The sequence below is a fragment of the Bactrocera dorsalis genome, chromosome 4, assembly GCF_023373825.1.
Source record: "Bactrocera dorsalis isolate Fly_Bdor chromosome 4, ASM2337382v1, whole genome shotgun sequence".
NCBI lineage: Eukaryota > Metazoa > Arthropoda > Insecta > Diptera > Tephritidae > Bactrocera > Bactrocera dorsalis.
In genome coordinates, this window is record NC_064306.1 from 63594811 (window position 1) to 63618293 (window position 23483).

At 35.6% G+C, this 23483-nt stretch overlaps 4 protein-coding genes across 5 annotated transcripts in view; 2 read left to right on the forward strand and 2 right to left on the reverse strand.

Moving 5' to 3' along the window:
* The window catches only part of LOC105226987 (mast/stem cell growth factor receptor Kit), a 47267-nt gene extending 33949 nt beyond the window's left edge, over positions 1-13318 (reverse strand). For both annotated transcript variants that reach the window (XM_049456704.1, XM_049456703.1), the window contains exon 1: positions 12483-13318. The gene's annotated coding sequence lies outside the window, so the exon portion shown is untranslated. The remainder of the gene's footprint in view (positions 1-12482) is intronic.
* A 1554-nt stretch (positions 13319-14872) lies between these two features.
* Positions 14873-17169, forward strand: LOC105226941 (uncharacterized). Its single transcript, XM_011206077.3, has one exon. It carries the CDS (start codon positions 14998-15000, stop codon positions 16954-16956), a length of 1959 nt encoding a protein of 652 aa, XP_011204379.2. The 5' UTR covers positions 14873-14997; the 3' UTR covers positions 16957-17169.
* Positions 17170-17854: 685 nt separating this feature from the next.
* LOC105226942 (xaa-Pro dipeptidase) lies at positions 17855-19830 on the forward strand. The gene is made up of 2 exons (XM_049454780.1): positions 17855-18060; positions 18128-19830. Exon 2 carries the CDS (start codon positions 18155-18157, stop codon positions 19595-19597), a length of 1443 nt encoding a protein of 480 aa, XP_049310737.1. The 5' UTR covers positions 17855-18060; positions 18128-18154; the 3' UTR covers positions 19598-19830.
* A 1114-nt stretch (positions 19831-20944) lies between these two features.
* The window catches only part of LOC105226945 (pre-mRNA-splicing factor ATP-dependent RNA helicase PRP16), a 44894-nt gene continuing 42355 nt past the window's right edge, over positions 20945-23483 (reverse strand). Inside the window, exons 4-6 of the mRNA XM_049456300.1 lie at positions 21986-22898; positions 21775-21916; positions 20945-21704 (exon numbers count right to left, since the gene is read on the reverse strand). Coding sequence (XP_049312257.1) covers positions 21107-21704; positions 21775-21916; positions 21986-22898 — 1653 coding nt within the window. The 3' untranslated portion in view covers positions 20945-21106. The remainder of the gene's footprint in view (positions 21705-21774; positions 21917-21985; positions 22899-23483) is intronic.

Here is a 23483-nt window from a genome sequence, read left to right on the forward strand (position 1 = left end):
CTTGTTCGTATTCTTAGGGCTGGTAAATCAAAGATTGGCACCAACATAAAGAAAATACGTCTTAATTAAAGTTGTGCTTCCAAAAAAGTGAAAATACCAGAAAGGCGGAATCGGAATCCGACCATCATGTAAGCCAATTTCCACCTAGAAATCGGTGAAAATCGGTGCTGAATCGCAAAAAGATCTATCCATTTCTTAAGCGGATGATTACTGGTAATGAAAAGCGGTTTGCTTACGACAGCGTCAAACCAAAACAGTCACGATCGAATTGCGGTGAGCCGGTGTAAAGGATGGCCAAGTCTGTATTGATGGTCAGGAAGGTTTTGCTATGTATTTGGCGGGACGTCAGTGAATCATCTACTATAAGCAGCCCGTGTAAAGCCAAGTTTTTAATTCGTACCTGTTCTATCAAGAAATGGAACGTCTGAAGAAAGTAATCGCCAGAAGCGAATAGATTTGGACAATTGAAGAGACATTTTTGTTCCAAGAGGGCAACACTAGACCATATACATCAATAGTTACTCATCAGAAGCTTATACAGGTATTCCGGATCTACCTTTTTGGTGAATGATATCACTGCAAGAGAAGCCTGTGAAAACGGACTGTTCCCATACTATTAGTAAATTAGCTAGATCAGTATTTCTTGGCCTAACGTTACTTTTATAAATCTCTGGGTTTCTGAATGTTAATATTGGGTAGTCGAAAAAGTCTTTTCGTATTTATAATCAAACTTTAACTAATTTTTTTATATTTATAATGTATAAAAATAGTAACATTTTGGTCGATCACTTTTTGCTATTATTCCGCTAGAGATATTATTCCATCAATGTAAGACTTTCATCAGTGTAAATCTTTCACATCGAAATTTCCAGAACAGAGCGAGCGAACCATTGTTGTGCTACACGAACTGATACAGCATCGTCTCCGTAATCTTCACAAATTTCATTGGTGGCTTGCGTGGCATTCTTCACTTTTTTATACAAAAATTTCAAAATATATCGAATTTCTTCATTATTTTCACTCATTTTTGAACAGCTGTAACTTTTTTTCAACTTCACCGAATTTAATTTTTTTAGTTAAATAAAGCTTAAGATCTCACCTTTCCAACAGTATATGGAATGACACAATGTGATTGGTAGCATTGGAGATATACGACTGCAACGACATCTATTGACAAAATACGAAAAGACTTTTTCGACTACCAAATATTTACCTAAACAATAAATTAAGAAATGTTTATACACTAGAATTTTATTTTTTGGAATATTCTAGTACAATCCTGTGAATATTTTGGCACTTTTTTGCAGTGATCCCTTTTACAAGCTGTGACCATTTTTGTCATTAATTTAAACTAACCTAAAATTTTTTTTAGAAAATTCTTTGAACCCTTTTTTGTCAGTTATTTTTCTTGCTTATTTTAAAAAAAGGAATTGAATTATTGAAACCGATTTATTTTAAAACAAATTAGTGCAAATCTTTGGATTTACGATTTAGGAACAATAATAAACACATGAAGAAGCAACAAGCCGATTAATGATTGACTCTCTCCTCAAGCAAATGGCAAACAAGCAAACATCTTCAAATGCTCGTAGGCTGTGTTTATTTATACAACTGTGTCACCTTGAACTTTCTCTGTCACTTATTTATGTATGCACACACATTCAATTGTGCAGTGCGTCTTTGCGCACTTCACGCCTTGAGGAAGCAGTAGCTAAGTATCCAACAAGCCCCATAATAAAAATACGCAGACATTCTAACTGACTGAATTTGATTTGATGTGCAAAATTTGCATTGCCAAATTGGCAATACCCAATTGATTCTTGGATATTTGGCGCCGCTGAGGTCACGTTGTCGTTGGACGTAACGACAAGCAGGCCGGGTACCACGCGGCGTATGCGTAATATTGATTTATTATATTGAGTGGAAATCGCACTAAGTAAAAGTCTGCTGTCAAATATTGCTAACATATGTACATACATTCATATGTACATATGTTTGATTGTTGGTATATAAAAATATATGCATGCATGTGTGCGTCCTTATTTTAATTGAATCCGTTCGATCAGCCTTCGGTGGCTATCGCTATAAAAAAGCGAAATCGAAATGATAAATGATGAAACTTCATGACAGCCATTCCGGCTATTGCTTCCGCCCACGGCTCACACGCAATTTTGTATATATATATGTATATAGATGTAATTTGGCGCAACATGTGGCTGTTAGAATAATATACAAATATAAAAGTTAGACGAAAAATTATTTCAGTTCAATTGATATTTCAGCAATGTAGAAATGTGCTATAACAACAAAAATGCTAAGCTTGCAATTAAATATAGCAAAATTACGTACCTTCGCGGCTATAATTAAAATTTTTATAACTCCAATTTATTTTGTTTCTTACCTCATTTTCGCTTAAGCGCAAGCCTTCGCCTTGCTTCACTCACATCAAGCTGCCATTTCTTTATAATAAAAAAGTCTTTATAATAAAAAATACATTTATGAAAGGACTTTATATTTAATTAACGAAACTCCGCCACGTCGCATTAATTGTAGTTCCCAGTGTTGGAAAAAAATCACTTAAATGCTTGCTGTACGATATAGAGAGTAAAACAATGACAGCTGTCCTGATTATAATTATAGTCTTAACCATCAATTGAACCCGCCGTCAACATTGATTCTTTTATCAAAAGTGAAGAGATAAACGAGCAAAGTGGTATTTAGTGCTTACGGAATGACTATCAGACATATGTCAAAATACGTAAATCTCTGTATGCGCGTATAAATATATATTGAATGCGTACGCATGCAACAGTGGCGTGTGCCAAGCGTATTTTGGGGGGGATTATAGTAAAATATATGACTTTAAGATTTCATACAACGAATGTAATACATGTTTGTTATACACGAAACTGGGTATATCAAGTTTGTAACACCTCAAAGGAAACATCGGAGACTTATAATATTTATATGTAAATCAACAGCGTGTCAAGCTGCGTCGATTTTGCCATGTCCGTCCCTATGTATATACACGAATCGGTCGCTCAGGTTTCGAAATATCCATTTGAAACTGTGCACATATTCTTTTCTCGTCAAAAAACTGCTCCTTTGTGAGAACCGTCGATATCGGACCACTATGACACAAAAATGTCAAAGAAACTGACCGGTCAAAATCAAGTTCTTGAAAGGAAAAATATTTATTTGACAAATTATCTTCATAAAATTTGGTATAGATTATTATCTAAAGCAAAACTACGATGTGTGAAAAAATAAATCACATCGGAGCACTGTAGCATATAGCTGCCATACAAACTGACCAAAAAAATGATCAAAATCAAGGATTTGTAAGGAAAACTTTTTTAGTTGACAAGATATATTCACGAAATTTGGCATATAAAATTTTCTAAGACAACGTAATAATCTTCAAACAAATTGTTCAGATCGGACTACTATAGCATATAGCTGCCATATAAACTGACCCATCAAAATCAAGTTCTTGTATGAAAAACTTTTTTACTTGACAAGTTATCAACTCGAAATTCAGCACAGATTATTATTTAAACCAAAGCTGCGATCTACGAAAAAAGAAATCACTTCGCGCCACTAAAACATATAGCTGCCATACAAACTGTCCAAAAAATGATCAAAATCAAATTTTTTTAAAGAAAACTTTTTTATTTGACGTGATATCTTCACGAAATTTGGCATAGATAATTTTCCAAGCCAACGCAACAATTTCCCTACATATTATTCAAATCGGACCACTATATCTTATAGCTACCATACAAACTGACACATCAAAATTAAGTTCTTGTATTGAAAACTTGTTTATTCAACAAATTATCTTCATGAAATATGGTACAGATTATTGTCTAATACAAAGCTATTATCCCCGAAAAAATAAAGCACATCGCGCCATTAAAACATATAGCTGCCATACAAACTGTCCAAAAAATGATCAAAATCAAATATTTTTAAAGAAAACTTTTTTATTTGACGAGTTATCTTCTCGAAACTTGGCATAGATAATTGTATAAGACAACGCAACATTCTCCAACCATATTGTTCAAATCGGACCTCTATAGCTTATAGCTGACATACAAACTGACCAAAAAATGATCAAAATCAAGTATTTTTAAGGAAAACTTTTTTATTTGACAAGATATCTTCACGAAATTTGGCGCAGATTATTGTTCAAAGTACTGCTATAACCTCTAGTAACTGATTTTTCGATCGGACCACTATAGCATATAGCTGCCATACAAACTGACCGAACAAAATAAAGTATTTTTAAGGAAAACTTCTATACAAAAGCCTAAAAATGCTGAAATGCTGTTTAATTTGGCGCCACTTGCGCTCAAGATATCCCTCATCCACTTCAAACAACAGTTTCGCACACGCTTTCAACTGAACACCTCATTAAACAGTACATTGGCGCATCATTGCCCGCTAGCAGCGATTAACACAACTTTGTCGCAACTTAAAAGCTATACAGATAAGAACAATATAGCCTAACTTAAAATTGTTAATTGACTTTTAAAAGGTCTGTTTACTCCAGTCAATTGCTACAATATATGCATAATGACGTATTTGCATGGCTGACACACCCTGTATGCATACAAATTTAGTTAATTGTCTGCTGTTGCAAATTGTGTTTATTCTCTAAAAACAAATAATTTTTCATATATTATATCTGCAGTTATGTTGGTGATGACACCGTACTCTTCACATTCGTAAACCGTTAATTTGCAATTTTTCCTTACGTTAGCGGGTTTCCGTGCCACCCAAGTTCTCAACCCTCTCTTACGTGAGTTTTTCTGTGCAATTGACTTTCGCGCAATGAACGGTAACATTCGCGAAACATGTTTACACACGAGTTTATTGGTGGAATCTGTTTATTTATTGAGCATTTATTGATAGCTTTGTATGATAAATGGGCGCAATGATATTGTCGGAAACATGTGTTTGTTCATGTACAACAAATTAGTAATTGTGTTATTATTAACCATTTTCCAATTGTGTGTCAAGCTATGTAAATCTAATAAAAATTAAATTGTAGGTGGTTTTCGCAGAAATTTTCGACTATAAACTCATTTTATAGACCACGAACTAAATAAGTGTCAAACACATATACACCCACACGCACGCACACACACACATACTCATGCGTGGAGGCGAAGGCGCGCATTTGGCCAGTTTAAAAACAATACACGGACTACTAATTATTGTTTTTACCACATAACTATTTACAATTGCATACATACATACATGCATTCAGCCATACATAAATAAATATGTATGTAAATAGTTAAATGAACCATATGTGTTTTTGTTCCATGAAATTTATAAAGGGTCGTAAATAATAGATAATGAAAATACATACATATGTACATATGCATGTTGTGTCTATCTGTAATCGACACTAGGTGTCTAGATACATATGTTTGAATGTATGTATATAAGTATGTATGTGTGTTTGGTCTGCCGTTTAATTTTTAGATTGTGATTTGTGATGACAAATATGCCTTGTGTGAGTACAACTGTTCCAACTTCAATTAATTTAGCAAGCAAAGGCTGGTCCGTGAGCAAGTTTCTTTTGCAATAATAAAATTTATTTCATAAAAACTGGAATTTTTGAAAAAAAAAAATGTTTTATTGTCGATAATAAAATTATATAGCAATTTATTTTTTGTAGAAGATAGGAGTTGCAATAAAAAAAATAATTTGAAAATTTCCTTAAACGATTTGATAGCGATCGATAGACAATGGCCATCATCGATTCGTCATTTCCCGGCTGCCACTCTTTATATGCTGCTCTCTCCTTCATAACTGTAACGGTTGATTCAAGTAGAGGTACTTTTTTCAAAAGCCTTTTTTCACCATGAAAAGACTTACGCCTGAACAACGTTTACAAATCGTTCAACTTTATTACGAAAATTCACGCTCTTTAAAGAATGTATTTCGCGCGCTTTTCCCAACTTATGCCCAACATAATCGGTACTATTCGCAACACCATCACCCATCTTGGGACACAGCATTCATTATTGGTTGATATTCGGCCACTTCCAAATAGACCACGTCCAGCACGCAGTGAAGAATATAGCAACCGCAGCTGAGTGTGTTGAAGAAGGCTATTGAGAGTCGATTCGCAATAACTCGGACTGTCCTCCTGAATTGAAGGCGTACATAATACAGCTTGTGCAAGAACTGAAGCCGCTCGACCTTCCCAAGCGGCATCGCTTCGCTCTGTGGGCTCTTGAAAAGTAACAAAAAGATCAGATGTTTTCGAATCAAATTTTGTTCTGAGATGAGGCAGATTTCTGGCTCAATGGCTATGTATACAAGCAATATTGCTGTATTTGGGACGAAGAGCTAAGGGAAGAGATTCAAGAGCTGCAATTTCATTCAGAAAAAGAAAACGGTTTGGTGTGGTATGTGGGCCGGTGGGATCATCAGTTCCTATTTCTTTTAAAAAAAAAGATGCCGGTGAGAGAAATGATTGAAAAAATGCTGTTTTTTTCCCGAGGAAACCCATGTTATCCCTTAAAGCAGTAGAGGACCTCGAAATGGATCACCCTTTAACACAAATATACTTGCTAAAAAAGTTAAATTGTATTTTCTAGTTCTCATTTTCTAAGCAATTTGCCTTTAAAGCAAAGAAATACATTTCCAACAACAATATTCGCATACGTATAAAGTTAATATTAAAAAAAATTGCACTAATATGCTGGTCATCGCTGTACAGCAACTATCTGCTTAATTGTTGATTATTTTTCTTTTGTTTTGTATGTTTTCTCTGTTGTCATTATGATTTATGATGAAAAATGTGTACATATCGCTGTTGTCCGCTCTTTCGCTTCCGATGCCACACAACATCAAACTTAATGTAATGCGATAAATGCAGTTTACCACGACTTAGCGAACTAAAGACACGTCCTTAATGTATTATGTAATCTTAAGTACTAAACTTTTTTACACACACACCTTTTTATCATATACCATATGTGTATGTATAGTATATGTATGTAAACGATAGTATACGAGTATATGACAATATATGGCGCATAATTTAGAATAATATCTTGCAATTACAGCTAAGTCCGGTATTGCTGGCACAGAAGAGAAAAAAATTTATATGAAAGAAAGTTTTCGCATCATAGAGAATGGTGACTGGTCAGTTGTTGCTAGTGAACTTCGAAAAAGCTGTAAGAATAAAGCATTTATTTGCATAAGTTATAATCTGAAGTTAACCCAAGAGCTATAAGAGTAAAAGAGAGCTAGTTAGTTCGTGAACTCCCCACCGACCAATATCAAAAACATTTATTTGCCAACAGCCGACATGTCTCCGCTGACAATGACAAATTCTTTAATGTATATCCGCCCTAAAAAAGCTTCCCATAGAACCCATCAGCTGTGCAGATACTGTTTCGAACCCATCAGATCCTATCATTGTCGGAACCAACTAACAAATGACTAAAAAATAAAGAGAAGCGGGTCAGCCAAGCAGCTAATAAGGAATTTAGTATTCATACTCTTACTCTTATATAGAGATTTACAACAGGGCATCCTTTTCAATTTATAAACTGTGTCCTTGTGAAGTTTTCTCCGGAATTCGTGTAATGAATATAAATACATACATTTTGATAACATCCAACCTTTTGATCCAATACGAAGCGTCAGAGATCAGACATTCACTCTCCAACTTTATACTAGGGTTGCCTTTTATATTTCGATATTACTTGTATTATTATTTTTTTTTGTTTGCATACTTTTGAACCAAATCTCAAAGCAGTTTTGCCACTCAGATTGAGGAATCTCCAAAACGTGTGTTCTGAACGCATCAACCGGGTCTTTAGGTGCCAAAAAACGTTGGCCTGTTAGTTCATTTTTTACGAACTGGAATAAAAAAAGTCATTCGGTGCCAACGAAGAACAAGTCGATGATGAGTGCTCAAAAACACATTTGTTTCAGTCGATGTGTGAGAGCTCGCATTGATGTGGTGAAGAGTGATTCGTCTTCGACGGTTGGTTTTCCTGATTTCTTGAAGGACTACTGGCAAACAAATGGTTATATACCACTCGGAATTTACTGTTCTGCGTTGTTTCAGTGATATGATTGCGGCATGCTGTTGGATTCGGCTCATCTAGAAACCCTCATACAGTCGATTGCTGTTTACTTTCGAGCTCATACGCTTAAATCCACTGTTCATTACCTGTCACGATGTCATGAGGTCTTTCGAGACACCGCTTGGTTTTTTTTTAACATTTCTCTCGACCAATCGACGGAGGCCGTTTAGTGAGTGGTTGACGAACTGTTTGGGATCCAACGCGAAACATTTTTTACAGTCAAATGTTCATGCAATATTGAGTGTATGCTGGTCCTACTAATGTCTATTGTAGTCTCAATCTAAAGTTAAGTCTCATGACGTTCTGGCAATATTAGTTTGTACACAGCATCAATAGTTTCCGAAATAACAACTCATTTTGGATAACCCTCACGAAATTCGTTTTGGAGTGATCCACGACCTCGATTGAATTCACCATACCATCGATAAACGCTGGCCTATGATGGAGCTTCAGCGCCAAAAATTAAATTAAGTTCAACGATGCACTGTTGCTAAGTTAATCCACGAGCGAATATGTTCGCAATTTAATTTCTATTTCAGACGAGATGGATATTTTAAGTTACTGTAAACCACACAAACAGCGCTCGTATGTCAAAACGTTCTGAGTATGTATAACATCAAACAAAAGAAATAAAATAAAAAAATTTTCCGAAAATTCGCAGTCATAATCTCTCAAAATATCTAAAAACGAACAAAAAATTAATCTATTTGACAGATGATATTCTTGGAGTATCGTTGAAATAATAATAGTTAGTCTTAGTTCTCTCCAGTTCTTCTCAGTATAATTTCCTGTGCCAGACATATGTCTCATTGGTCATTGATTGTATGAAAAGAAAAATCTGAACCCCTTCTAAAGTTTTCAGTATCCCTGCACTGTTAGGAAAATACTCATATGCACACTTTATTTTATGTTAGAAAGCTCCACAAATACACTGAAATTGGCTTTATGAAACTCATTCTGGTCATATGCTCTATTGGGAAGTTAAATTTTACAAGCAACATAAAAAGTGTGACAACAAAATCGGACAACATATCTCCGTTACTTTTTAATTAAATGAAATGTCTGCGCTTTAATGGCGTGTGTTATCTTTAAACCGCTTTGTTCACTCAGCAGACGAAAAGCTCGAAGTCCACGGCGTATAAGAAACATTGATAAACATTTCGAAGTAATGATTACCACAAGCAGGTAATGTCGAACTTTATTAAATATTTTTGCCTTGACAATGTCATTTGGCGGCGATTTAAGTCCGAAAGGCTACCTTTTGATATCACCGTATAAATACCCATATAAAAGCGTGAAGTCATATGACTAAAAAGAATGAGCTTTGCTTTGTTCACAGAGTTTTCTTTTTTATCGTTTTTAGAAGTAAAGTAACAGTTCTAAATAAAAAACGGCAAATAATCGAATAAGAATTTATTGAACAATATCGCAAATGATAATACAACGTTAGCAATTTTTGAGGGAGGAACATTTATGGCTTTGCTTTATTTTCAGAATTCAATTTCCAGTAACAATAAATATGTATGTATATACATATTCGTAGAAATCAATATTTAAAGTGATGGAATATGAGTGTTTGCCCAGAAGTATACTGGAAATTTTAAAATATATTGAAATAGAGTTGCCACTTATAGAAAAAAAGTATAATATTTTAAAAGTTGTAACAAACAGCGCTTTTTGAATAAAAACTTATATATGAAAAGTTTAAAGCAATTTTAAATACATAAATATTTTGAGTTGCCACTCATAAAAAATTTATAATATGTATTTTTAAAGTTTTGATAAACAAAAATTTTATGAAAATGTTAAAGATTTTTGTTATAATTAAATACAAATATGCAGAAATATTTTGAAAAAGAGTTGCCACTCTCAAAAAAAGTTTATAATATTTTTAAAGTTTAGACAAACCAAAATTTTATGAAAATGTTAAAACTTTTTGGTAGAATTAAATACAAATGTACAGAAATATTTTGAAAAAGAGTTGCCACTCATAAAAAATTTATAATATTTTTAAAGTTTTGACAAACAAAAATTTTATGAAAATGTTAAAGCTTTTTAGAAATTTTAAACGCATAAATATTTTGAAAAAGAGTTGCCACTCATAAAAAAATTTATAATTTTTTCAAAGTTTTGACGAACATAAAATGCGTAAGAAAAATAATTTATTTATGAAAAGTTAGCTTTTAAGTATTTTTTGATACATAAATACTTTCAAATAGAGTTACCACTTGTAGAAAAAATTTAAAATATTTTCAAAGTTTTGACAAACATAAAGCGCCTAAAAAAAAGCTTGTTTATGACATTTTTAAAGCTTTTATAAATTTTAAATACATACATATGTATATGTACATTTTGAAATAGAGTTGCCACACATAGAAAAAATTATAATATTTTTAAAATTTTGACAAACGTAAAGAGCGTAAAAAATAGCTTGTTTATGAAAACTTTAAAGCTTTTATAAATTTTAAATACAAATACATTTTGAAAAGGAGTTGCCACTTATCGAAAAAATGTATAATATATTTAAAGTTTTGTCAAAAAAACAATATGCAAATTTTAACGTTTTTTAGTAATTTTTAATTCATAAATATTTCGAAATAGAGTTGCCATTTATAGAAAAAATTTATAATATACATACTTACAAAATAAAAATTTTAGTATTTTTAAAGTTTTAACAAACAGAAAGTATGTAAGAAATTAATATGACAATTTTAAACTGGGACATACACATTTTATTTTTAGAAAGGGTTGCCACCCATTGAAAAAAATTGGGGGAAAACAAAAGTAATACAAAAGTAAAACCATCAAGTAAGCTTTTATGGCTTTACAATAAGTGCCTAATTTCGATATATTTTATAATAGAGTTGCCACCTACAGAAAAAAGTAAAACAGAAAAGTTTTGAATATGATTTCTTATACGTTTTTAGTATAAGAAAATCTAAAATATTAAATTTAAACATATTTAAGAGAGGAATTTTGTACATAAAAATTCATGGATGAAAACGAAACTTAATATTGTAGTCTTCTATAGATTTTTAACACCACAGAATCGATAAAATAGTTCAGTAAATTGTTAGTCAACTTTAAATTTCAAAATCAAAAATTCAAATCACAAGATGCTTCCATATAGTCAGCATATGCAGCAATATTTTCAATGGGGTTCGAAGACCCTTAACCGACCCCTTTTTATCTCCGTTTACATATACACTTGCATATACATATTCATAAATTTATCTGTATTTCAGCTTGTTGTAAATATCAATTTACCACTTTGAAGTATTTATTTAAGTAAACGAATCGATTACTTTTCGTTTTCTTTGCCATGTTGCTTACTACAGCGCCTGGCGGCATTGCTATCTTATCTTTGTGCTTTTAAGTTAGCGTGAATGATTGCATTTCGATTTAGAAAAAATACCTAGCCGTTGGTAAGGAAACTGATATTAAAATATTTGCGCCTTTCTTAACACAGCGCAGCACACAGAAAGAAGAATAACCATGTTTTCAACTATTCGAAAATAAAATTCCATATTTATGTATGTATATGTATGTATATAATATTTATATATGTATATGTTTGTATTGTATAGTATACAGTAATAGTAGGTTTAACTGGTAGCAATTAGGGAGTTATATAAATATGGTAGTTTGCAGGTTATAAATATTCATTTTGAATTTGTTTAATATTTCATATATATGTATTTGTGATAAGTTTTGTGGTAAAAATATTTTTATGAAAAAATAAATAAAAAAAATAATATAAATATTTTAATAAAATGTAAAAACTTTATTTTTATTTTTTTGAAAAATTTTAAAATTATTATTCGGCAAAAATATCATTCATTAAAATACAAAAATATCAAAAAAAAATAAATAAATAAAGAATTAAAAAAAATAATAATAATTTTTATTAAATAATTTTTTTTTAATAAAAATATTCATTAATTAAAATACAAAAATTAAAAAAAAGTTATTAAATAATTAACAAAAAATAATAATTTTTATTAAATAATTTTTTTAATAAAAATAGTCATTAATACTAATACAAAAATATCAAAAAAAATTTGAAATAAAATTATTTAATACAAATTATTATTATTACAATTACTTAATAAAAATTATTATTTTTTTTAACTAAAAAATTATTATTTTTTCTAACTAACAATTTATTTTTTTTTTTTTAATTTCGTGTTGGTATTTTTGCCAAATAATAATTTTAAAATTTTTTCCAAAAAATACATTTTTTTTTAATTTTTTAATATTTAAAAAAATTTATTTATTTTAAAATCAGTAATAAATACTTAATTTTTAATTCTTGTAAAAAAATACCGTAATTTCGCATATATAAAAATGTATACTTACTCGCATAAATCCAGTCGGCTGACCATTTCATTTAATATTTTGAAGCAACAATTATTAAAAAATTATTTTTTGTGCAGTTTTACTGAATTTAAGCTTTCACAAATCACTGTTCAGTAATTCACGCAAATATTTATAACTTTTGGAAATTTTTTTTTCAATAAAAAAATCGCAAACTCCAAAAAAGTCGCACTTTAACATTTTTATTTATTTTTAATTAGTATTATTTTTTATGTATTTTTATTTTTATTAATTATTATTTTTATTTATTCTTATTATGTAACTATTTTTATTTATACATACATATGTACATATGAATATACATATTTTTTTTTGACGACCAACTACTAATTAAATCTGCAAATAAATTCTCTCCCGCACTCCCGCAGTTATTTCGCTTTTATTTTTATTTACACGTATTTGTCACACTACCCCCCGCAGTTACATAGATTACGCACATAATTGTTGTAAACACACCAGGAAACACTCATTTTCCTTTTCGCACTGCCACTTGATGATTCTCGCCATCCAGCATTCTTTGCCAATTCACACGTTAGCCAAACAGACACGCCAACGCGCACAGAAACGAGCGTTTGTTTACTTCGCTATTAACACACTTTGTCTAAGGGTCACTTAGACACTATATTTATGCCATTATCCACACATTTAAATATATCCATTTGTTATGTTTTCTGACTTCTCATGCGCCTACATACGCTTATTTATTTACACAGTTAGTTTTTAAATTTGTTTTCCGTTTCCGCTTTTCCACTTTTCCACTTTCGCCGTAATACACGTTCCGCACGTTTGAATGCCTTCGAACTTCTGTCGCATTGAGACTTTTATTGGTTGGCCGCAAGCCGCCAAATTGATTGACAGTCATAAAAGCTCGACGCCGTAGCTGTTCTCTTCACAATTGCGCCGATAAATGTTGTGCTGTGTGCGTGCTATCGAAGCTTTGTGCTAACGCAGGCCAGCACGTGACGTCATATGCGCAGAAGAGCACGACTGAGTTTAGTACATTTGACTGACAAATCAATTATTAAGAAATTGTTTCACTTTTTTTATTTAAAAGCATTTAACCCATATCGACCTGTGTAGCTTTGTTGTAGTATAAATCGCATGACTTGCAATTAGTCGGTAATTTAGTTGTTTTATTTTGACAAATTTCGTGGGAATTTTTCAATTTTATTTCATTATTTAACCTCAGTCTAGAAATTTATTTTGAGGTTAAAATTTTTGCACTTTCTTTTGTCTAACGGTACGAAAATTAGTACTGTTTCGATTTTTTCGATAAATACTATCAACTACAGCCCAGCGTTAAAAGCTCTGAAGAGCGCAAAACTTTCGCCTATTATGCTTGTTCTTCTCTCTGAATTGAAAAATACGCGACGGTATTCTTCAAATTGAAAATATTACTGACGTTTGAGTGCTTTAAGTATACAAAAAGCTTTCCCTAAACCATAAAGGCACTGTATGGTTTTTGATTAGGAAACTTTTTAAATACCCTAAGACCTATTACACACTGTCTGTTGAAAAAATTATCATATTTGGTGAATGAAAACTTCATTAGTGTTCAATGGAGTGCAATTTATGACCATCCAGTTGTCCTTCTCACGACAGTCGAGTCTATGTAACCGGAACGGACCCGAATTTTTTATCCGGCCAAGGACTGTCAGCTCTACAGAGTTTTTCCGCTACAACCAATGAGAGTTAAGATCGTAGAGCCCTGTCAAGATTTTTTAATAAAACGAAGAAGTCCACGGAAATTGATACCCATTGCTTTGGGCTCATTAAATCTGTGAACAACTACATGGAAAAGATTTCCTGGTTTTAATAAGATGACTCACCATCTCAATCTGTAAATCAACTCATTCAGTAGTCAAAACATTTGATGTCAATTAAAGATGACACCTACCAGCTATACATATCTTCAGACCGAACTCTCCCAACACCATCCATTCTCGAATAAAAGATTTATAGCAGGCTTAGTTTGACTGGTTATCGGTTTTTGTGCTTTCAAGTTAGAGTTCAGTTACTAGGTCCGAGAGGAGTAGTCATCCTTTAAGATGCCTGCGTTTGACGCAAATTTTCACAGACTCTGCGGCCTCACTCTCGATACCTCCTACAGTGTATCATACCGTGAGGACTCCAGATACTTACAGCGTAGTCTTGTCAATGCGGGACGAGTGCACAAGGCATTTTCTGCAGTCTTTTCGATCTGTCTTGTCTGATAGTACATACTAATGTAGTCTTTTCGTTCTGCTCCTCCCATGTATCTACAGTTTCAAAATTTCTTCTTATAAGATTTATTCTGCTAAAAAAATACATATCTGTGCTTAAAGCTCTTACTTTCCGATGTATTCGTAATCATAATTCAATTATAAATTTTCAGGGAATAGAATTACATTTCAAATTTGACAACAGAAATAGAATAATAGTATTTTTTCGGAGAACATATTTTTTTAGAACATTTTCCATTTCAAATAAATTCTTTTCTTAAGCTTTACAAGTTACAATGTCAACAGAACTGAATTTTCGACAACTTATCGATCTGGCTATCGGTTCACCGGAGCCAGGACATGTAAATTTTTACGCGCTGCATTTTTTACTTTTTTCATTCGCCGAAAAGCTGAATCTTATCGATGAACCTGTGGACAATACGAAGTACGAAAATGTTTCGATAGTTATGAGCAGTGGCAAGTTCGGGAGCGATTCCTGTGATCAATATCCGGGCTCAGTCAGTTTTGCACATAGTAAAGGCTCCACGCTACGTCATGTGAAAGAATCGGCAAAGCCGTTGATGAAACGCAATCGGAAAAGAGAAACGGGCGGTGCTGATCCCGATGATACTGCAACTGCTGAGGGTACAGAAGTTGAAGAAGCGGAAGGAGGTGAAGGAGGCGAAGGAGGTGAAGGGGGCGAAGGTGGAGAAGGCGGCGAAGAAGCGCAAAATATTCAAGAGGCACCTCAGCAAGAAGTAGTGGAAGAAGTACAGTTAGAGGCACCACCTGAACCGGTTGCGCCTTTAGCAACAAAGCAATCAATTGACAAACCAATAGAACTAGAAATTGTACCGGCAACTGGCGAGGAGGTGTTCGATCAACCAGTCGAAGCAAAAACTTCGGGTGAAGAAATTGATCTTGCTATACAATTAGAACATCAACAATTAACGAGTTCCGTCTATCGTGGCATTACCATTATGAAGGACCAACTGGAACTGGTAATGGAACTTATGCGGCTTGTCGTTTCTGTAACAGTGCAAAAGAGAGCCACACCCATGCAAATAGAACAAATGCAATCGTTAGTAAAAAAAATGATTGCCATACAAAAGGAGAATACATATATAGAAAATGCATATGGTTTTCGTATAGACGATACCTACTTCGATCCCGATTTGGACCGACTGGAAGATGGAGTTGAGGATGAGGAAGGTGAGGAGGAAAGTATGCATAGTGATCCCTCCTACAAATCGCCACTGACCTCACATATTGCGGTACCACCAGCCGTTCGGCCAACACAAGAAGAATACGAGTTAGATGCCCATCTTTGCTACTCACCCGATAAGCTATTAGATCAGCTGATGGACCTCAAGTCAGAGTTCTGTATGCTAACGAATAAAGTCAATGAAATTACTGCCACCATACTCGAACAGGATTGTCAACGTACCACAAAGCTGATCGCCGATCTACAAGAACAACTCAGAGATTTGAAATTTTATGTAACCAGTTTGAAAGAGGCTACCGATCGCATGGAATCGAAAAACGTTAATTACAGTGAGACCATTGATGAGCTCACTAAAACCATAGATGAAATAATGAATGATAAGATCGATAAGAGTGAAATTGAGATACTACTAGCTGATAAAGTCGACTACAATCAATTGCAACGTAAAGTCTCCAATGAACAGATGCAAGAGTTCCAGTGCCGTTTGGATAAGAAATTCACCGAAGTTCAAAATCAAATCAAAACCAACGATAAGAATATGTATCAGGCCATGGATAATATAAGGATAACGCTCGGTTTGGCATCTGTAGATGATATACTGAATAGATTTAAGGAGAAGATAGAGGCGCAAATACAAGGGCTGCAGGAAACACTGCGCAAGTATATGGACGCCACAAATGACGAGTGCGCCGCCGCGGGTGCACGTATAAAGGTGCTGCAGGATCTCGCCTGCATCTCCTGCGACACGACATGTGTCATGCGTACCATGGAGAAGTCGAAAGTGGCAAAACTGCCGAATGCGCACGCCTCGAATTTGTTAAGCCCACTCATCACCTACGAAATCGGTTCGATACGCAAGTCAGGCATTATGGGCTATTACCGAAAGGATGATTTCCCACATGCACCGAATGCATGGCTCAACCAGCAGAGGGTTTCGATGCGCATGTGCGTGCCACGTCACGCAGGCGGCGCTCATACTACTCACACCGCCAAGGAACACTTCGAAAAAGTCGTGATCAGTAAAAAATAAGACCTTAATTTTGTGTAGATCCTTAAAGCCAGCCTCTTTCAGTTTCATTCCGTTATGGGCTCTTTAAATATTTTTGTCGATACTCAGCTTATCTAAATTTATATGTTCTAGTATAGTTCTAGGGATTTCAACATTCAATATTTTATTTTCGGATTTATTCCTTTTCAAACGAAAAATTGGATCAAGCTGAATAAATGTAAAGACTTGGAATTGACACTTAAAGAAGCTGAAGTTTTATTTGGATCCATTGTATTATTGACAACTGTTACCTGTCGGGTGTCTCATCCTTCGCGCAAGCTCTGCGTTTCATCGATGTGACTTAACCAATTTTCTGAAGGTGAGATCCTTGAAGAAGCTCAATGGTCTAGGTCAGATAAGGGAAATTGTGTTCCCGTTAGGTAGTAAGGATTAGATAAGTTGTAATCGAGGTAGATCCATCAAACGCGCTTTTTCTACGGAGCCGGACCATAGGAAAAGAGTTGTCAGATGACTAGGCAAGGCATGCAAAGAGGTGATTAGTGTCATGAGGAGGGGTTGCACGTTAGACATATGTTTGATAAGTCAGCGACGATTCTAGAGGCCAACTAGTCCGCCTTTTCTTTTTCGAATACGCTTAATTATCAATTTCTTGTCCACTAGAAGTGTTATGGACTTGTTGGTTAGAGCCGAAGCCCATTTGGCATCTTCTGTCATTTCTGCGAAATCACGCATTAAAATAAAAAATTAAAGCATCCTCTTAACTTTATTCACTCAAAAGCACTGTTTCCATTAAATAATTTCATTTCTCTGAATTTCGATATTTTATAATCGATAAGTTATCGATCAGAAACTGCAAAATTGTCATAACTGACTCAAAATCATAGTCCCAGCTCTAATCAGCTGAATGTACAAAAACAAAATGAATTCAAAACAATAACAAAAATAAAATAAAAGGCAGACAAAGTTTCTCCGTTGTCGATTACAACTTGTGTATTCCATCCAGTTTACTGATTAGCTGAAGTGCAATAAAACCATTGGAATATTAAGTGGACAACCACAGAAAACGAGATAAAAGTTATACGGGAATAAAATCCAGTTGCGGTTTATAATTCCAACCAGGCAGACGTAAGTGATAGCAGAAAAACTTACATATAAATAATAGAACTATAATTTACGGCTAGTTTTTTTACAGTACTAAACTAAGCAAAGTCACAACAAAATGGCCTCCTTTCGTTTGGGTCCACTGACGCACTCTGTGCCAATGTCACTCTTCCGCAAAAACCGTGAGAAATTGTGCGCTGCGCTGAAGGAACATAGTGCTATTAAACCTAAAGCTCATGTTTTACTGGCTGGCGGTGACGATGTTAGCTTCAACGATACGGATGTGAGTTATCCTTTCCGTCAGGAGTCCTATTTCCAGTATTTGTTTGGCGTCAAGGAGCCTGGTTGCTATGGTGTACTCAATGTTCATACTGGCATATCCAATTTATTTGTGCCGCGTTTACCAGAGGAGTATGCCACTTGGATGGGAAAATTATATACATGTGAGGAATTCAAACGAATGTATGAGGTAGATGAGGTGCGTTATGTGGACGAATTAAATTCTTTCTTCACGAGCGCACAACCTTCCGTCATACTGACGCTGAGTGGGCTCAACACGGACAGTGGCATAGTATCCAAACCAGCACGTTTTGAAGGTATCGAAAAATTTATCGTCGATTGTGAAATCTTGCACCCAGTGATAGCTGAATGTCGCGTCATCAAGTCACCCGAAGAGATTGAGGTTTTACGTTATGTCGCAAAAGTGTCCTCGGATGCGCACATACGTGTCATGCAATTTATGCGTCCAGGACGTTCAGAGTATGAAGGTGAGGCTGTATTTTTGCACCACGCCTATGCGGTTGGTGGCTGCCGACACGCCTCGTACACTTGCATTTGCGGTAGTGGTGTGAATTCGGCGGTGCTGCATTACGGTCACGCGGGTGCACCAAATGATGGTCCCGTACGTGATGGTGATATGTGCCTATTCGACATGGGCGCAAATTATTGTGGTTATGCGGCTGATATAACTTGCAGTTTTCCAGCAAATGGCAAATTTACCGAAGATCAAAAATTTATTTACAATGCGGTCTTGGCTGGCCGAAACGCTGTGCTGGCGGAAGCGCGCGAAGGCGTCTCATGGGTAGATATGCACAAGTTGGCGTGTCGTGTTATGCTAAGGAAGTTGAAAGAAGGTGGCATGCTTAAAGGTGAAGTAGAGGATATGCTTGACGCTGGTTTGGCGGGCATTTTCCAACCACACGGTCTGGGTCATTTGCTCGGTTTGGATGTGCACGATGTTGGTGGCTACCTAACAGGGCACCCAGAACGCCCAGCTGAACCATGGCTGTGTAAATTACGTTTCGCACGCACTTTGAAAGCGGGCATGTACGTGACCGTCGAACCGGGTTGCTACTTCATTGAATATCTAATGGATCGTGCACTTGCCGATCCCAATCTGAACAGGTTCATCGTGAAAGAAGTGTATGAACGTTTCCGCAAATTCGGTGGTGTGCGCATAGAAGACGATGTTCTGATTAAAGATGTCGGTTGTGAGAATTTCGCCAAAGTACCACGCACCGTGGAGGAAATCGAGCAGACCATGGCTAATCGCAAGGAATAAGCAAGCTGTTACCTGGCCAGTAATTATCTAGCACGTTATATATCGATTGTTTCGTGTAGATTAGATTGTTGTGAAAGATTTATACTTGTATACCTTAAATGAAAAAAAAAAATGCTTTAACACATTGTATGTATATATTCCCTATTGGAAATTTACGATGTCTACATTATATATTTTTGTTATTGGCTCTGCTATTGTATATTGAATAAAGAAAAGTCTAACTTTTTTAATAATTGTTTACTTTTGTTTACTTTGAAACCAGAGTTGCATTTTGGTTAAAGTTTTGTTAAATTCATAAAGAATTAATGGAATAAAAATTGGAATTATTTTTTTTTTTATTTTGTAGTCCCGTGAATCTTAGTTAAAAATATTTTTTAAATTTTTATTTGCAAATACCGGCTTTGAAAAATAATTTGACCCAAACGGGATTGAAAAATAAAAAAATGTAATCTAAAATCCAGATTGAACATTTTTTAATGCAACAAATTTCTCTTATTTAGTTTTCATTGGAGGTGTTTTTTACGTGGCGGGTCCCAAACCCAGCGGGCAACTCTGGAGAGGGATGGTTCGCCTTCAAAAGGGTGTTCTCTGCCTACCCAGAGGATACTTGGTCTAAGACCGGAATCTGGCCACTCCCAAGTGAATTGCAATCAGAGAACTTTCCTCACGCGTGAACCTCTACACATGACTCCATCCTTCTTTTGTAAAATAATATATTTTTGTGTGAATTTCGAAAATTTCGCTACCTTTTTCCTAATATAAAAAGACAGCAGTATCTTTTCAGCTATTACAATGTTCATAAAATCTTACAGATTATACACCTGACATTCTTGTCTACTCTAACGAATTTATAGCGCTATGAAGGTCATAAAAAAATAATCAATATAAACACAACAATAAATCTAGGAAATAAATATTCATTGAAATGAATGTATCACATAACCATTTATCGAAAAACTACTTAAGGGTAGCATGAAAATCAGAAAAAATTCCGATCTCCCGAAAGACTTCCGAAAAATAGGTCTAGGTATTGATTCTAAACTGTGAAAATAGGGTTTCGAAATAAAAGCATTTAAGGTTATGTCCAAATATGTTCATATGTATGTTCGAAACTATTTTCTGGATCGACTTCAAATTTTCGGGAAATATTCTCAAATATCCAAAAAATCACTCAAGATCACAGATCAATATCGTTATATGGATTTGTGCTATCAGTACATCTAATACAGCGGCATGAAAATTACCCCACCAGCTCCTCAGTTTAGTAGAAAAGCCATTTGGATTGAAGTCGAGTTGCCATAACATCCCAGCTACACGAAATGTTCGAATAAAAATTTAAGTCCAACTTTTAACACACCTTCGGAATTCACTTTATTTCAATGATTATGTAAATACAGAATATTAAATTGGTCTAGTGAACACAGAGAACACACTCTCCACGGACATAACAGACGTAACACGAGTCAATAAGCACACACACATGTTTGCTTGCCCGAAAACTAGCAACAATTACAAGCCAATACGAGCGGGCGTGCGTCTGGGTGTGGCACCACCGGGTGTTATGATCTCCTGCTTCGGCGTCATTTGCTCCTCACGTTGAGCCGCCTGCAATTTGCGTTCTTCCATTTGCTCCTGCGCTAACTGCATCTGTGTCTCCATTTCCTTCAGATGTTCCGCCGCTTGTTTCTTCTTCTCACGTCCGCTGCGACCGGTTTCCTTAACAGAAAAGAACATGGGACCCAGTTCGGCCAACCAATAACCGTCGACGGCTGTGGCGCATTGCATATACTCTTTGGCGGTCATGACGAGCTCATGATAGACCACATAATCGGGTGTGGTGCCGAGTCCATAGAGCGCAGAGGTGGGATGTAGATGACATGGCATGCCGGTACGCAAGTTCACATACTCGCCGATGCCTTTGAGGCGCGCTGCTTGATAGAAATACGCAGAGCAAATGCACTTGCGCACAATGTCCCAATCGGTGCCGCAGGATTTCACATTGAGTTTCTGCTGGATCATAATGTCCTTGAGCTGTTGGCGTACTTCACGCACCTTTCGCATGGCCTTGACGTGTATGAAGTGCTCATTGCACCAGCTGGAATTGTAACTGTGGAGAGTGGAAAAGAAATTGAAGTATGTTAGTGAATGAATTGAGGAAATTAGCGGCAATTACTTACTTATTCTGCTTCCACTGCAGATACACATTGAGGTAGGTGAGATGGTCCGATTCCGGCACTTGGAACTTCTCTCGCACACCATCAGCTTCTTCCTCGCGTCCCTTGGGTCGGTAGAAAATGGAGGGCACAGAAAGCATGGAGACTGCAAAAGGGAGTGAAATACAAGTATTACATGAAAATGTCTTAGCTGACAAGCTAAACATATGCTTACCTATGATGAGCACCTCAGCGCTGCATTCCATTTTGCAGGAAACGATCAGCATTTGGCACTGCGGCGGATCGAGCGGAAACTCGGCCATCTGTCGACCAAGCGGTGTCAATGCGCCAGTGTGGTCCAATGCGCCGAGTATCCACAACTGATATAGCGAATTTAGGATATTATCTTGTGGCGGTGGATCCATGAAATGGAACTGCAGCAGATCCACAACGCCCAACGATTTCAGCAACAACACCGTGTTCGCCAAATTGGTACGTTGTATCTCGGGCACAGTCAGCGGCAGTAGATCTTCCTTGTATTGCCGCTGCGTGTAGAGGCGAAACGCCTGTCCGGGTCCTGTACGACCGGCACGACCCGAACGTTGATTGGCATTCGCTTGCGATATGGGATAAATCTGCAGTGCATCCATACCGATGCGCGGATTGTAGACTTTTAGTTTACAATAACCCGAATCGATGACATAGATAATACCGTCGACAGTCAGTGAAGTCTCAGCGATATTTGTGGCGACCACACATTTGCGTAAGCCTTCAGGTGATTTTTGAAATATTTTCGCTTGTAGATCGGAGGGTAATTGCGAGTAGATCGGTAGTATGGATAGTTCGGGTGCGTTGTCGATTTCTGCCAAACGTTCGGCCAACACTTCACAAGTGACTTCGATATCCTCTTGACCGGGCATGAATAATAGCATATCACCCTCGTTGGGCGTAAGATGGACTTGTAGTGCTTGTTTGACCGCCGATTCCACATAGTCCTCACAAGTATTTTTACTAAACATCACATCGACGGGGAATGTACGTCCGGGTATGGTAAAGTTCGGTACATTACCAAAGAATGTAGCAAATTTCGTGGAATCCATCGTGGCAGAAGTGACGATCAGCTTGAGATCATGGCGACGGGCAACGATCTGGAAAGAGAAAGAGAAGGAAAGATATATAGAGTGTTAAGAAATTAGAATCGAAAAAATAGACAATTATAAGAGAATCAAAGACTTGGAGTTACATATATACAATATATATGTACATATTTTGGAATAAAGTACAAAAATCGGCCCAAAAATTCACGAAATTTTCTGTGGGATTTTATACTTCCCAAATGCTTTTTAATAAAACTTCCATTGAGTGGAGTGGACTGGTAGTGGCCTGGATTCTCTATCTTCAAACCATTTTCTTAAAGCCGTTACACTCTCATTTAGCCGTTGTGGAGGTAAAATAGAATAGGAACATATCGCTGATTTGCGCTTATGACTCAACGGAAGAGAAGGACGATGTGATTAAAGATGTCTTCTATGAGAGCAGAACTCATCACGATGTCAAAATCGTGCTTGGTTAACGCCAAGGTAGGCAAAGAAGGTATCTTTGGCACAACATTCGGTATATTCATGATTTTCCATGATGTAACCTCCCTAAATGGATTGAGGCTGATCGACTTCCGGCTCCGAAATATGGTTATCTGTAGTACTAGATTCCAGCATAGAAAAAAAACCAGATCA

Coding starts and splice junctions, on each gene's coding strand:
- LOC105226942 (XM_049454780.1), top strand. CDS start 18,155: ATGGCCTCCTTTCGTTTGGGTCCACTGACGCACTCTGTGCCAATGTCA.
- LOC105226941 (XM_011206077.3), top strand. CDS start 14,998: ATGTCAACAGAACTGAATTTTCGACAACTTATCGATCTGGCTATCGGT.